Genomic DNA, 16994 nt, shown 5'->3' with positions numbered 1-16994 from the left:
GAACACACATTTTTAGGGATCCTCCTAGACAATAAGCTAAATTTTGTGCCACACCTGAAGTTCTTAAGGCAAAGTGCCCAAGACTATGACTCTGCTGAAGCTATTGTCACGCACAGCTTGGGGAAGCGACAGGAGATGCCTTATAAAGTTGTACAAAATTCTAATATTAACACGCCTTGACTATAGGTCTTCAAGGGGTGTACAGTAGCGCGATTAAAAGACGGGACAAAAGAAGACACACAGGGACACGCACAGCGCCTTTTCTCCTTAGCGCTGTGCGTGTCCCTGTGTGTCTTCTTTTGTCCCGTCTTTTAATTGTGCTACCGTACACCCCTTAAAGATGCATTACCAACAAGCCCACATTGCAACCCTTGACTATGGGGCCATAATCTATAATTCTGCTGGACGTAGTACTCTGAAAATGCTAGATCCTGTCCACCACTTAGGCATCCACCTTGCAATAGGTGCCTTTAGAACTAGTCCTGTGCGAAGCCTTTATGTCAAATCTAATGAATGGTCTCTATACTACCAAAGGACATATTTAACTTTTTCTTATGCCTTGAAGGTAAAATCAGCTGTGGATCATCCATGTCATTCAATTATTCACAACTCCTCCATGGTCGGGCTGTTCTGTAACCGCCCAGGTGTCCGGCCTCCTCTTTCCCTCCGGTTGGAAGCACTCTCAGAAAAAACAGGGGTCCCTCTTTTAGAGAATGTCTTAATGGCTCCTACTCGGCTTCCACCGCCTTGGAAGTGGCAAACTATCCAATGTGACATCTCTTTCTTAGAAATATCGAAACGAGCACTTGAGGCTCGCATACAATCACATCTTCTTGAACTTAGAAGTACTCCTGTGATGAATTTTACACAGATGCTTCGAAGTCTCCGGCTGGTGTTGCTTACACAGCTCTCGGACCCTCATTTTCAACATCTGGGGCACTAAAACCACACACCAGTATCCTTACAGCAGAAGCATACGCTATACTTTCAGCTATTAAACGCATAAGGCTCAGAAATGTCGCTAAGGCTGTTGTCTTCACAGACTCGTTAAGTGTTGTGAGAGCACTAATTAGCTTACAAAAACATAAGAATTTTGTTTTAAATTAGCTGTATAGCTTTTTGTGCTCCGCATATATGTGCAACCAAGCGAATCTCTTATGCTGGGTACCAGGCCATAAAGGTATAAAAGGCAATGTAGCTGCTGACGAAAACGCTACGTCAGTGAGTTTTAGCGGCACAGATGGTAATGTCCCCATACTTGCCACACACCTAAACTTTTCCTGTGTCGTAAACTGAGGAGTCATTGGCAAGGAGAGTGGAATACACAAACATTGAATAAGCTAGACATTATAAAACAAAAACTAGAGAATTGGATAAGTGAGAAAACAGCATGGTACAAGGAAGTACTTCTTTGCCGATTAAGAATAGGACACACTTACAGTACTCACTCCTACCTCTTGACTGGGGGCGACTCCGACTTGTAGTAGGTGCAGCGATAGCCTGACAGTCCTCCATGTTCTTATCTAGTGCCCTGCAATAGAAACTGAGAGGAAAATGTATTTCCAATTTGCATATCGGGAAAATATACCTCTTCACCCTGCAGTTTTTCTTAGCGATGAACCGCTTTTTAATCTGCAGAGTCTTAGATCTTTTAGCCAAAACCAACACCCTGAAAATAATTCGGCCAGGAAATTTTAACACGTTAATTAACAGCCCTTGTATTCATGGGCCATCTTCAAGCTCTAGTGTAACTGTTGTTTCGTTTTCATATGTTTTTACCAAACACAATTGCCATCGTCCTTATCCCTAAATAATCAGTGTCATTATTTTAGTACCTATATATTTTACGCCATTTACAGCGACAATTTTTAGGGCCTTATACATCCATGAGCAAAACGTGAACAAGGTGAATGCAGGAGCCAACGTTTCGACAAGTGGACTTGTCTTCTTCAAGGCGACGTATGCTTTCCTCGCCGCAGTATATATAGGTGGGGTTCTTCTAAAGGGGAGAGGGTGTGAGGCGGGAGGACGTGGAAACGAGGGAAAATGTGTTAGCGTGTCGAATTGAGAGTAAAAAAAAGCTATGTACAAGGTCAAAGCCAGGGCCCCCCACCCCGGTCTGTCAACACACGTGCATTAGCCCGCGTGTCAAGGGCGTCTGACACGCTGGCTGACAAAAAAAGAAGAAAAAAAAGAGAAGGAAAGGAAAGGAAACGGGAGGGGGGAAAGGGGGGGGGGATACGCTAAGAAATTAAACTAAGTGTTGTTGCCTATAGCTTGAAGTTTAGCATAGCGAATAGATTCTAAAGCTCCCTTTGAAACGTTTATGCCTATTGGTTGCAATGTCTTGGAACTTATGGATAAGATGGATAAGGTATGATTCTCTGTATTTTCTTTCTCCAGGGTGTCTACCAACCGGGAAAACCGGGAAAACCGGGAATTCTCAGGGATTTTGAGTAGTCTGGAAAAACTCAGGGAAAACTCAGGAAATTTGTGCTTCTATCAGGGAAAATTAGCTGTAATTTTTTTAGAGGGTCAAAATTCGCGGTAATGCTGGCTCGAGAAACAGACAGGACTCGTAACGAATCGTCGTCGGCTGGAGGAGTTGCCAGTGTACAGTCAACGACCGACTTTCCGGATTCCCGATAACTCGGACGGCTTCGCGGCACCACCACGTACCGCAAAGAGTCAATGTATCATAACGTCTGAAAATTCAGACGCAAGAACTCTTCGCTGTCCGATTTTCTAAACGTTTTGCGTGATCGCAGGTTCGAGACGGCATTAATGAAAACCACCACCGCTGCTATTTTGATTACCTCGCCGCCTTGAACCGGTGCTCTCGCACGCAGATGCGCTGGCAGCCGTGGCCACCACTGCGGCAACGGTAGGCCTAGCTGCTTCGACGTTCGCTGTTAAGCTTCTTGTCGTTCGGTGCCGTGTTTCTTCATTTCTCCGCTGACAGCAATAATTTTGTCTTCGAAGCTCGGAAAGCACGGCGCATTGCATAATGCTCTTTCCCGAAAGTCTGCTTCGCCTCAATACAGTCGTGTCACGCGGTGACGCGTACAAGCTTAGGAAGGGGCAATTGTCGCGGGACACTGTATGTATTTCTTAATTTTACACGTGTGCACTCGCCCTCACCTGTCACAGTAGGAGCACCGATATACCTAATAAGTGCACTGACAGGCATTCAGAGCTTTTTCAGACGTACATGTGTCGATTTTAGCCCTTAAGGGCAGTAAAAGACATGAATTTATTTTTTCGGACTGCCTGATTTTTCGGAAGTTTTCGCGGCCCCTAGGGGGTCTGAAAAATTGGACGTTGACTGTAAATTGACCAAGAGTATTCTTCAAATGGTCCGTGGGGCGAACGCGCGGCGAAAGGAGGACGAGAACAGAAAGGATCGACGCACTGAGGAATGAACGACCACTTCTTTGAAGGAGCCTGCGCTCAAAGAACAAATTGTTGGCTGATGCTGAGATGCAGGTGTCCCTCATCCAAACCGATATAAACTCTTTAAAGCAGTGAAACACAACACTGAGGCGTCTTGTGCGAGCTGAGAGTATGTCAGGACAGTTGCATGACACTGAGCATGCTATCAGTTCATAGAAATAGCTCATATTCGAAAATGTTTGCTTCTGTATGCATCTCCTTTTTATTTGTGCTAGAGAATGTCCAGCTCGATTTGAAAATTTTTTCGAAGACATTTTATTTGCTGTGCATTTTAATAACCCCTCCCTTATATTTTTTTGAATAACATCAACACTACTCCTTAGTATTCAAATTGGATTAAGTCGGTTTTTTTTTCAAATTTTTTTCATATGCTTACTAGAGAGTGACAGCATAGGGCGATATGGTTTCAGCGCGTCTTGACATAAAACATAGTTCTGCATCACTCAGGGAATTTTGCAAAGGCACTCAGGGAAAACCTGGAAAACTCAGGGAATTTGGAAATGTCAACTTGGTAGACACCCTGTTCTCGTTCAGAACGGAAATTTGACTGTAAGATGTAGAGTTCAAGTTCATCAAAGTTATGACCTGGTTGGTTGAAATGCTCGGCGACGGCCTTTGGGAAGCTTTTTAGCTGTGTCCGCGCGATGTCCGTTTAATCTGACGTTCATTGATTGTCCTGTTTCACCGATATATTGTTTCTTACAGAAGGCACATTCAAGCATGTAAATCACATCCGAACTTGTGCAAGTGAAGATAGATTTGACTTCATGTGTATAACTATTTGCGGTGCTTTTAATTTTAATGTCACTTTGAAGGTGCCTGCAGGTTTTGCACCTAGGGCGACAACATGCTTTTATTACGGGGGAATGCTGCTGGCTGATTTTTGCGTGCACTAACATGTCTTTAATGTTCTTGTTTCGGCGATAGGTAACCCTGGGTACATCCGGGAACGCTTTTCGCAGACGCTCGTTACTTGATAATATTGGGTGGTATTTTTTTAGGATGTTGTTTATGTTTGGGAGTGCATTAGAATATTTTGTTATAAAGGCCAGCGGTCTGTGAGATTCTAATGTGGGCTGTCTCTTTGCCAATTCCGACTGTATCTCCAATCTTGACGCGGCATCATGCGGCATCATAAGCTCTATCGAGAGCAACTTGAGGATAGTTCCTTTCTGCTAGCGTTGATTTAAGGTCATTTAGGTTGTGGATATAATCGTGGTCTTCACTGCAGATTCTTCTTATACGTTTCGCTTGTCCGACAAAAATTCCTTGCTTGCAATGTCTTGCAATGTCGCGGGTGATGACTGTTGTAGTCTAAGTATTGCTGGCTATCTGTAGGCTTCCGGTAAAGTGTCGTTCTCAGTTTTCCGTTTTCTATGTAGACCGTCGTGTCCAGGAAGTTGATCTGACTAGGAGAGTGGTGAGCAGTAAATTTAATACTCTGGTGGAAGCGATTGAAATGGCTAATTAAGTCGGTTAAGGCGCTTGTGCCATGTTCCCATATTATGAATATGTCGTCAATGTAACGAAGATAGGTGTGCGGTTTTAAAGGGTAGGATTTCAGTAGGTTTGCTTCAAGCTGTCCCATGAAAATGTTCGCATACGTGGGAGCAAATGCCGTACCCATGCTAGTGCCGAAAATTTGCAGGTAGTGTATAGAATCGAATTCGAAATAGTTGAGCGTGAGAACTAACCTAAGGAGCGATAAGTAAACTTCAGGAGCGTGTGCTTGGGGATTGATTGCGAGGGATCTAGAAGCGGCTTCAATTCCTTCACTCATGGGAATGTTGGTGTGAAGGGCAGAAACATCCAAAGTGACTAGAATAGCGCGGACGGAAAGAATTTGGTTGGCGTTGATGCCGTCGATAATTCGAAGGAAGTGCGGCGTGTCTTGAATGAAAGATGGGAGGGTGGTGGGTGTGTTTGACAGGTGGTGATTTAAGAATTTAGATAGTGACTCAGTAGGTGTGTTGTTGTTAGACACAATAGGCCGACCTGGGATTTCTGCTGTAAATATTTCTTCGACCGGAACTTTATGTATTTTAGGAAGACGATAAAAGCGGCCTGCTGTTTTGTTCTAGGGCATCGTGTAATCGTGTTCGTGTAATTTTAGAAGAACCCCACCTATATATACTGCGGCGAGGAAAGCATATGTCGCCTTGAAGAAAAGTCCACTTGTCGAAACGTTGGCTCCTGCATTCACCTTGTTCACGTTTTGCTCATTGTCTTGAATTTCCATCTCCCGCATTTCTTGTCTTTTCTCTTGTACTGCCATGTCACACCTACCATGACGAATTCACTGTCCACGCCATTCACAATACGTCCTTAAAGTTACCATTTGTCATGGCGCTCTTTGGCCATAACTGGCTCTTGCGCCATTAAAAACCACATATCATCAACAGACCACCAAGCGAGCTGGAGGGAGTGCCAAAACGTTGTGATGTTCTGCCCCAACACAGTAAACCTTCTGCGTCACATCTACACCCCATTGGAAACGAAACTGCATGTGTTGTTTAGAATAGCTATTGTAAGTCATTTAGGGTGCTCCAAAGCTTGCCAGTATTTCTAGAATGTTGAGGTCCAGGAGTTTCATTTAGCACGTCATGTCAATACTCCTTTATGGTATACATTAAAAGGACCCTGAAACGATTTTGTTGATTTTCTACAACCGTACAGAGTAGTTAGAGTAGGTCCTTCTGATCATTAATTGATGCATCTAAGTGCTCCGCATAACGCGTGTAATTTATTATAAGGTTTTAAAAATTTACATCGCTGCCGATCGCAGCAAACTGCTCGGCGGAATTTTCAGCCGCCCCCGCCCATATGACGTCATTAGGGTGAGCTATTCGGTTGGCTTCCTAGGGCTGAGTTGGTAATAAGATCATTTTTCCACCTTTATGGTGAAGAAATGATGTTCATAATAGTTGGAATGTTAGTTAATTCGGTTCGATAAAAAGAAACTAACAGAAAGAGAATGCTCAAGAACAATTTCTCACTACACTTCAACACTTCCGGCACACAGCAAGCGTCGTCTGCTTGTGTTACAGCGTGCTCCATTTTGATGAGAGCTCCGCGGTCAGAGTCGGTCTCAGTTTTTTTGCGAGCACTACGATTCGACTTTGTTGCATTGTGGACTGCAAACGTAGCGACTGGCAATATGTCAGGCTGCGATATCATGTCCCTCTGCGAGGCAGCAGACGAGCGAACTAAAATCTGATCGGCGCCAAGATTTTCACATTTGGGGCCGTCACTTTACACCGGAGGATTACTACCACAATAGCGTTTCGCGAGTCTGGTATTCGGGTAAATGCAAGCGAGGGGACAAGGCCAGGCTGCTTGACCTTGCCGTTTCACGGGATGAGCAGGAGCGCAAATGTGAATGGTCTGCACGCGGCAGCCACCTGGTCGCAATGAGCTCAACCATACACGGTAACAGTAACGAAATGTATTCTAATTTGCTGCTGGTGTAAATTTTTCGCAGGAGTGTAATCATCAACACGTTGTTTACGTAAATGTTTATAATGTTCTACACTTGGTTAGAGCATTATTAGCGCTTTGTTTGGCTGGTTAAGCGCTGCACCAATAAGTGGCTGGACCGTGCAGACCGATCGGGCCGCTCATGTATGTCTACACTAAAGTTCCTTCATCAGCATGAGTTTACGCTTCCAGCCATCTGCCGAAATGCCCAGCTTGCCTGTGGTTACCGGAATACCAGACACATTCGGTGCTTCGACAGACTGCTCACAACGCACTTTGTTTTGATAGCTCTCGCTTGAGGTCGATTGCCAAGCAGCTGGCGGAGAGTTTGGAGAGGCTTCGCGCGTGCTCCTAGAGAACCGGAAGTAGACGACACGACGTGCCATCATGGTGCAGAGCCAGTGAAGGCGGAGTTTAGCTCCGATCACTCGGTGAACGAGTTGAGGAGAAAATGCATGGCTATGGAGGAGGGTAACTTGTAGTCGCCCGTAGCTCTCTTAATATGAGATGTTTCACACAAATTTTGGTGCGAGTGATCAACTTTAGCTGTACCCTACCCGTCTACACAATTTGTCCAAACCGTTTCAGGGGCCCTTTAAGAGCATCTGAAAAGACGGGCTTTTCTGGCACCATTCGCTATTGGAAGTGTGAAAATCTAGCCATGGATTAGTGCAGCCAGCTGCAAAGGTTTTTAGACTAATGATTCAGATTCCCTCGCTTTTTTGCTACACAACCTGATATTTAGGCTGGCACCATGGTGATCATAGGAGGAGGCATTCAATTTCCTACAAAAAAGTATTAAGGGAACTGTGGAGCCAGTGTCTGCAGGAGCTGCAAAAATGGTGGTTCAGGCAGTATGGGATTGATGGGCAGCAGATAACTTGCCCAAACTTTTTTTTTGCTTCAATCAGCTTTGGAACATTATAATTTGATTATTTTTAACAAAGCATTTATCGGTGCAACAACTCGCAATGATTATGTATGTGCACAGAGACTTAATGCCTTGCTTTGTTTAAAGAACTGATGGCTTCAAAATGTAGAAAGATTTTTTTTTAAAACTTGGAGGACGCTTAAGGTTTGCCTTTAACCCATTAGCTTCCGCGCCCTCCGTGGCGTTTCCTGCCTGGTGTTCCACGCGTTGGGCGCGCGAGCCGCTCTTTAAAAAAAGCGCTAAATTCCAGTGCACACCTCGTAGAGAGACAAAATTTACTTTATTCTGTTCGGAAGCGTTTGCTGCATCATCCCACCTAATATGATTTGCATGTATGGAAAGCTTTGAAGCACACAGGCACGTGAAGTGCAACTTCACATTTTTCACATTCCCATCGGCTCTCCGACTTTTTCCCGTGTGTCTAGCAGACTAAGCATAGCCTTGATGGATTCTGCTTGATTTTGTTTGGTGGGATATGGCGAGGAAAATGAGCCCACTTGGAAGCCTGCAGCCGCATTGGTGTAGCCACTACAGGCGGTTTACGTCGACCATGGTACCGGGGCAAAACGGCCGCTTCGAGAATCTCCTCTGCGAGGTTCACTCTCCAGTCTGTGTAGTGGAGCCGCTTGCCTGATGCTTTGGCAGATAAAACGTAGCTGTTATAAACAGCGATGTCCATAATATAAAAGATTTTCTTGTAGCATTTGGCGTATCTTCGCATAATTGGAAAAGAAGCCAGTTGTTGGTCCTCGCTATCCACTCCGCCCATGCCTCGGTTGTAATCGATTACAACTTGCGGCTTCAAAACTGGCAAGCCATTCTTGCGACCCTTTTTTCCGGTATCAGTGAGATCAGTTGAACTGTGGCAGGTTGACAGCATTGTGACCTGCTTTTTGTCCTGCTAAGTGAGGGCCATGATGCCTCGCACTAAGAGGGACTTGCATTCGCCTTTTTGCAGCTTCGTCTTGAAATCCTTCGGCATGTTCTTTCGGTGAAGGTGGACTGTGCCGACAGCATTCGAACCAGCTTCCTTTAGGTGGCGAAATAGCAATGGCGAAGAATACCAGTTGTCCATAAACGCTTTGTGGCCATCTGGCAGACTTTTTTCTAGAAGTTCGATTAAAACCGCCTCATTGCGCAACTATCCAGCAGTAACTGGAGTCTTCTCACTTTTTCCTGTGTAAATCGAGAACTTCAGGCAGTAGCCGCTTGAAGGCTCGCACAGTTTGTAGAACTTAAAGCCAAATCTTGCCCATTTCGAGGGGTTAAACTGGACGTAGGACAGCCGACCACGAAACCTCGTAAGGCTTTCATCAACTGCATGACACTCTTCCGGATCACAGGCTGTATCAATGCATTTCAGTACGGGGTCGAGCACAGGGCGCAACTTCCACAGCCTATCTCCACTTTGAGGGAGAGAGTTGTTGCAGAAATGCAGATATTTTGAGAGTGCCCAAAAACGCTGCCTCGACATGACAGAAGCAAAAAATGGTGTGCTTATAACAGCTCTGGCTGACCAGTAAGATTGAATGCTGCTCTTTTTTACTTGGCTCATCAGCACACACATAGCGAAGTAAGCTTTCATTTCATCTGGTGTTGTTTAATGCCAACTAGGATCGGGATGCAAACTCTGTTTCTCGCATACAAAGGCATTTGTGTGTAATGCGATGGTGCTCCAAATCTCGTCTACGAGAAGAGCGTTGAGCATTGCCAGAGCACTGGTATTTGCACCTACTTGTAGCTGGATGGCTTGTTTGATGCCTGGTTGACCACAAAAGGTGTTCCTCACAACCTTTTCCACTGTGTCATCCGCTTCCCATTGCCAGTCTTCTAGTTTTCGCGCCTTCGGAGATGGTGGCCAAGAGTCGCACGGATCTTGCGCTAAACACTAGTTGTCTTCATTGTCGCTGTCACTGTCCGTAATCCGGTCACTCTCGTCATCTGACACATCCTCTTCATCGCAGTTGTCACTCTCGTCATCACTCTCGAACACAAGATTGAGAATTGCTTCCGCCGTCAAAGCGCGCTTTCTCCATGACGCCATGTTTGGAAAGAGACGGGATTGCAAACTTTTTGTCGATAAAAACAACAAAACTGACCTCAGACAGTGGACAACTATGTCCATCTGGTAGAAAACACATGAATCAATCACTACACAAGTTGTGTTGTGCTGCCATCTATTGAAAAAAAAAAAAACCATGCTCTGAGCGGCCGGCGATTCGCCGGCCAAAGTGACTTTGGCCTCAGCCGGTGCGGCCGGCAAATCGCCGGCTGCGGAAGCCAATGGGTTAAGAGTGGAATGCGATAGCATTATCGGTCCCCGTTTACATCATCTTCTCATTCGCTTACGATGGTGTTGAGTCACATAACTACATAATTATTATACAAGGACGTGCTCCGGCTCTTTGTTCCCTAGCGCTGACGTCATTGCTCCTCCTGGTGGCCTCCGCGAGCAGTGGAAGCATTCCGCTCCTGCCTTAGTGTCAAATGCACAGGCATTCCTTCCCTCACGGCACGGTTGAAGAGTCCACCGCGAAGCAATACAGTACTTTGCCTTTCTTTCCCTCCAAAATCGAATTTTTATGCGATACAAATGCATCCGTTTGTTGAAGTACAGTGAACTATCACAATTGGCATTAATTTTGCACAATTACCTCATTTATAATTAGGATATTCAGAATTGAGTCAAGTGTGCATGAGTACATACCTCTAACACACTTCATTAAGTTAAAGACACCAACCTACTCACTAGGTCCCCCTAGTATCCACAGCTAGTGTCCGTGGCCACTAAGACAGGCCTCAAACGGCAGCTGGAAAAAGGAATTGTGTTTTAGTTTATGCATAACAGAATTATGTTTTCTCGTATATTCAAATTACAATCCGACGCTATCATGTCTGTAGGTTGTGTGTAAGTCATACTTTATGAATTTTCCGACACTTTTTATTTTGAGAAATTCAGATAGTTCAGTAACATCTCTGCGTCATACGGAGGGCCTGTGTGGTTCGGGATGATTTTTCTATGACGACACCGACATTGGATTTTCTGTGGCACAGGGCCCTTAATGCTATTGTGTTTAAAAAATGCCACACGAATGTCTGAAGTTCTGGAGCCACAAGCTTGAAGGTTAGAGAAATCCATATACTTTGTTTATTAACATAGACACTTACGGGTCATTTTTCACAAAAATGATGGCACAGGATGTGCATTTGCCTTATCCTCTTGAAAAAGGGGCTAAGAGCGATCTAAGAAACTACAGGCCAATTTCAGTCTTGCCTATATTTTTTCAGAAGACTCGAAAAACTTATGCATTGCCAAATAAATACCTTTATCAAAGAACATATAATTTCATCCGTGCAATACAACTTGAAAAGGTTTAGGTCTAGAGTAACTTGCATTCCTAAAACAAAAAAATTTATGTTGTCACATTTTGAGAAAAATAAAATAACAATTAAGGCTAAGTATTTTCATGGAATTTTACCCAAGACTTTCGATAACCTTCACTATAATATACTGCTTAAAAAACTGAAAAGTTATGGTATTAGAGGGCACTCAATAAAGTTGATTGCATCTTACTTAAACAACCAAAAACACTTTGTACAAATTCAAAATTACCAGTCTAACTTGAAGCTTATTACAAAAAGTGTTCCACATGGTAGTATTCTCGGACCTCTTTTTAATGTATATGTAAAGGATTTAGTAACCACCCACACAGAAGTGAAATATGTTCTATACGTTGATAATGCATCATTTCTATTTAGTTAAAGACTGCATCAACTTGAAAATAAGGAATGCTTGCTTCTACCTCTGCTGCAGAAATGGTGTGATGTAAATCATTTAGGGATAAACACAAAACAAAAGGCATAGTATACAGACCAGAAAAAAAAAAGTACATGTCATTCTTAAACCTCTTATATGGAGAGACGGCTATGAAGTTGTTTAGTACCATTAAAATTTTTAAAGTAACTTTTTCGCCAAGTATGACTTGGAATGACCATATTGATAACATTTCGAAACAGTTGGATCGAATCATTGGCATGAAACATCAGTTAAACCATTACTAATATTTAGAGTAAAAAAAACTCTTATCTATAATTCTCTATTCTACTCATACCTTTATTACTGCCTCTTAGTATGGGGTGCTACAGCATTCACTAACATGCAAAAATATTTATTCTGGAAAAGTTCATGAGCACACGGTTTAATGTTTCAAACAACTGTCATACATTTGACCTATGCCCACAGGAATATTTACTAGCCATATTTTATTGTGCCAGTACAAACCAAGTATGTCTTCCAAAAGAATTAATGGAAAATCGCAGATTCCTGAGCAACCTTGCAGGGCTTCAACACCACATGGTGCCGGTTGCCAATCTACATAAAGACATTTGACAGGTGGTAACTGCAAAAATGAATTACCCAAAGAAAAATTTTCAAATGCAGTGCCTACACTTTTAAATGAACACAATAGAACTGGAACTGATATTTCAACAACTACATAATGAAACCTTAGAATTTATGTTTCTTTATGTAAATAAATCATTTCCATTTGAGTAGAAACAAATTGCCACCTTACTTTTACTTCTTTTGATGCAGGTGAGTTTTTGTGTCAGTCTACATTTGAAGTCCTTTTTTTTTTTTTTCTTGCTATCTGGTTGATATGTGTTTTCACATTTAGTAGAGTCACTCATGCATGCTGCTATCGTCGATTGCGTTGTACAGAGGGGGTTGTGGGATCCTGTCAAGATGCTTTTAGGGGCAACTTTTGCCCACAGCCTCCTTCCTCTTTTTGATGTAAATAAATTTCTATTATACTTTATTATATGTATGGAGTGTGCAACTGCTTATATTGCTCCTGTTTTACATATTTCATGTAATGAACTTATTGGTGTTACTTGACAAAAAAAAATGTGAGAAAAACTTAGTGCTGATATTTGAAATAAAACCTTTGTTCATGTGTTTTCAAGTTTGGTCTGCTATCAGTTTTTCTTTTTGTATATGTGTATATGTTTTGTGAATTTTATTGTACAAAGATTCATAACTACCAGCATGACTTTATTGGGCATGAAGATGGAGAGGTTAATACAGCTGTAATGCAAATCACAGTATTCTGATGGCAGCATACAGTTTAGCACCACTTATAGACCCTTTTCACTATGATCCCGTGGGCGCTTCCATGTTTGATAATGTGGTGACAAGTCCATTGCTTGCCTCAGCTGCCTCCTTTGCCTATGTGTTAACAATGGATTGCATGGCACCCCAGTGTGGCTCAGCAAACCTCTTTTCATGGATATAGTCAACATGGACTGGGTGGATGACATGAAGCTTTGCCCACAGATTCAAAGGATATATAAGTGCTTTTGGAGCTCATTATGCCTTGTCCAAACCACGGAGGAAGACATTTAGGAGGTGAAACTCCCGTCAGCGCGAGCAAGCGCGGGCGACCAGATAAGGTCACAATTGTATGCGCCGACGGGGCCGTATGCAGTGGTGACGCGTCGTAGAAGCCGCAGCAAAAAAAAACTTTAAAAATTCAGCGCCCGGGCAGGCAGCGCCGGCACGCTCTCTGGCCACTTTCTCCGTGCCCTCAATAGAAGTCAGGTGCGCGCGGTCGAACAGGAGCAACACGCTCGACCAGTTGCCCTGGCAACTGAAATGGCTGCCAGGCACCGCCAGCATGATAGTGGCTCCGCGGGCTTGTGACCTTTTCTGGTCGCCGCAAACAGCGGAGTTTCCACTGCTAAATGTTTCTTGCTCCGTGGTCCAAACAGTGCGAGCAGCACATATGTGTACTATATGTGGGGCTAGAAATGTATTCCAAGCTGTCCAAATTTTCTGCTTGTGAAATAAATCAGGATCAATGTGCTTTGCTCTTCATTCGTTATTTGGCAAGCACCTTGAATCAGTGGCTTGTCATGTTTCCGACTCGGTGAGGTCACCATCTGATTGCTTATTTTCTGTATAATCACTTGCAGAAGTGCTCAGGTGCAGTAGATTTGATCTTGTTGCACACAAGGCTTGGAACGTAGATGCTCTGTACTTTCTAATATGTTGTCGCAAAGATGTATTATCACTAGTCACTTGCTTACTCTGTGAACCATTATGAAATGTTTAGCTTCAAACATTTGTGTTGTCGGTGAAGTCTCCGTCACTCATGCTTCAGTGCATTCATTCAAGTGTGGGTCCATTCACTTGTGATAAATGGGTGATAAAGTGGGCAAAAGTTTAAGTGTCGATAGAGTGGGCTAGTGAGTTAGGGTTGATGTGTATAGATGATGTGGGAGAAATTTGCTATGCCAGGAAGCAGCGCTACTCCCTTTGTTGCTGTGTAATGAGCGGTACTCACTCTTGCCTACATACCGGGGTTGAAGTCCTTTCTTTGGAGGTTAGTGATACAATGTTGGTGAATGAGTGAATTTTTTTTATCCTCGAGAAAAGCTGTGCATTGCGAAAGGCGGCCGGCAACACAGGCAGTTCTTATTTAGCAGTGGTCTGTAGACTTTATAACACAGATCCATTTCATTATTTAATACGGCTGTCAATATTTTTGCAGCGAATTACTGTATGTGTGTTCCCTCTGTCAATGAACATTTTGCAGTATAAATGGAGCACAGTACATGTCTCAGCAGCAAGTCATAATATGCTGGGTACCTGGACACAGGGGCATTGAGGGTAATATGCCGACTGACCAAATTGCCACATCAATAGCTTCACAAGATATACATTCTACCACAGCACTACCTGCCTTAGACCTAAAGCCTTTCATCCGAAAGAAACTCAGAAGCCACTGGCAGCACTTATGGGATGCTGAAACAAATAATAAGCTTCACTTGATTAAGCCAAAACTGGGTTATTGGCCTCCCGCAACAAAAACACGATGAACAGAAGTCCTATTCTGTCGTCTCAGAATAGGACACACATATGCCACACACAGTTTCCTGCTAACTGGAAATGAGCCACCATCCTGCGGTAGATGCAGTGAAAGGCTCACCGTCCTCCAAGCCCTCCTGGAGTGTCGGGAAGCCGAAACAGAGAGAAAAAAACACTTTCCGCTAGCATACCGGCAACACATACCCTTTCATCCTGTAATGTTTCTTGGTACAGAACCGTTGTTTGACACCAAAGCAGTCCTAAGCTTCTTAAACGATATTGTGTTACATGTTGCTAGCCCTACGAATTTGTCGCACATCCTCTCTCCAGAGGATGCCGCTGCGATAATTTATTTTTGTACAGCACATGCCTCCAGGCCCTTCAGTCTCAAAGCTCTCTAAGGCAGTAGTGCGTCTTGCAAACATTTGCCTACATGTATTTTAAGATATGATCAATCTATCACAATGTATCTTTTGTGTTCTTAGTTGTACTCATTAGTCATTGCCATAATTTTATTACATATAGCTTTTCTGCACTTTACAGAGATCGCTTTTAGGCCCCTTTACCGCTACGTCACAATAACTCACGGAACTCATCTACCCACTGCAAACTCATCAACTCTGACCTGGCGCTCTTTGGCCATAATTGGCCCTTGCGCCATGAAACAACATATTCATCATTCATCATGGAGCACAGTGCATCAGTGAACACCCAGTTGCATTTCCGACAGAAGCAGAACAGAAGCTGTAATGGTTTCGTATTCGTGCGCTTTCGCTGAGGCAATATGCAGCGTGTTGCCGAAAGTGCCATCTTGTTCCTCTAAAGCAAACTGCTCCACGAAAAGGGTCAATATAATAGCCAAGGTGCATATTTGCACTGTCAGTTAGTCAAGCTGCACGATTGAAATAGTTGTTTCTGGACTGTAAGGTGCAACTGTGTCTTTAGCTTAGGTCCATGTATGGTGCAAAGCTATTCTTTAATACTGAACGCTTCCCCCCCTTTTTTGCAAATTAGAACAGTGCTACTGTTTCAGGTCTTCATTTCAGAATGAATCCTAATGTGTATTACGTTTCTCCTTTCAGACGTATCTGGGCTTGTCATCTAATGAAGGTCATGGGACTCAAAATTCACTGCCTGTGCTGGTCATGGAGAGCTTGCACAAGCATTTTGGGGTGACTTTTGAGTGCTTTGCATCTCCTCTGAACTGCTACTTCAGGCAGTACTGCTCAGCATTTCCTGACACTGACAGCTTTTTTGGATCACGAGGGTATGTGGTGCAGGCCTCTTGCTCTTTTACAGTTGATCCGCGCACATTTTCTAAATGACAAACCAGAATTACAAAACTGCTAGTGTGCCAAGCTTTGGTTCTAAATTGATGAACCGATGGACCAAATGAATCCGAGGGGCTTCACTGCAGCCTCTCTCTCCTAGCCTCTTGTGTTGCTTTGGCATATTAAAACTTTTTAATTGTTTACTAGATTACATGAAAATAAGTTGAATGGAACGTATGAAAATTTCGGTATAAGACGTTTTTAAGTGCAAGGTTTTGTTTCACTTTACATGTCAGCTGCTTCTGCAGCATGTTGTTAGTACCCTCTCTGGGCTTTGCATTTTCTGCCGTAAAACATGCTTCTTTGATCGGCTGCTTATGAAAAGGAAGTACTCTCAGATAAACATTGCAATACCCTGTCACTAGCATTCAGAACTAGGAGAGAGTACAAGGAACTTGCTAGTTCTCATGTGTTGCTTGAATGTCATTTATTGATGGAAAGTAGCTCTTTGCTGAAGGTACTGATGGAGTGGATGGGGTCACACTTGAGATTCACATCTGCTGCCATGAGCCATAATGGCCATACTTTTGTTTTATTCTAAACATACTTTGCTGTTTCCGCATTAAGCCTTCTGTTTATTTACTCATGAGAGCTGTACAGGCTCAAATGTCCATGCATTTTATGCTTCATGGTAAAGTTGTGCTTAACAGAGTAAAGGAAAGGGAAGCAGATTTGCAAAAAAATCACACGCCATTCCCCTCTGTGAAGGTGGATGATCAGCAAAGCTGTTCAGCACACAACAAAGAGGTGACACAGAATTTTTAATGAAGGTACGAACACATTTATTGTCTTGATTGGTGGTCATTGTGACGAAAGGTATGCACACATATTTACATTTATACATTCACATTCATACGTGTTACAGTAGCCAAGCAATTTTTCAGAGTCTAAAAATTCAGACTTGATGGATATTCCAGACTTCATAAATGTACCT

The 16994-nt window shown here is 43.3% G+C and overlaps 2 protein-coding genes across 5 annotated transcripts in view; one reads left to right on the top strand and one right to left on the bottom strand.

The window, feature by feature from the left end:
* Positions 1–16994, top strand: part of Pcif1 (Phosphorylated CTD-interacting factor 1) — a 192926-nt gene that overhangs the window by 85719 nt on the left and 90213 nt on the right. For all 4 annotated transcript variants that reach the window (XM_070530929.1, XM_070530930.1, XM_065453879.2 and 1 more), the window contains exon 11: positions 15812–15996. In XM_070530929.1, the coding sequence (XP_070387030.1) occupies positions 15812–15996 (185 nt within the window). The remainder of the gene's footprint in view (positions 1–15811; positions 15997–16994) is intronic.
* LOC135919885 (piggyBac transposable element-derived protein 4-like) lies at positions 8283–8741 on the bottom strand. Its single transcript, XM_065453880.1, has one exon. The coding sequence runs from the start codon at positions 8739–8741 to the stop codon at positions 8283–8285; it is 459 nt and encodes a 152-aa protein (XP_065309952.1).

The sequence above is a fragment of the Dermacentor albipictus genome, chromosome 1 (genome assembly GCF_038994185.2).
Source record: "Dermacentor albipictus isolate Rhodes 1998 colony chromosome 1, USDA_Dalb.pri_finalv2, whole genome shotgun sequence".
Taxonomy (NCBI): domain Eukaryota; kingdom Metazoa; phylum Arthropoda; class Arachnida; order Ixodida; family Ixodidae; genus Dermacentor; species Dermacentor albipictus.
The sequence above is the reverse complement of the archived record's forward strand: the minus strand, read 5'-3'. Positions and strand labels throughout refer to the sequence as shown.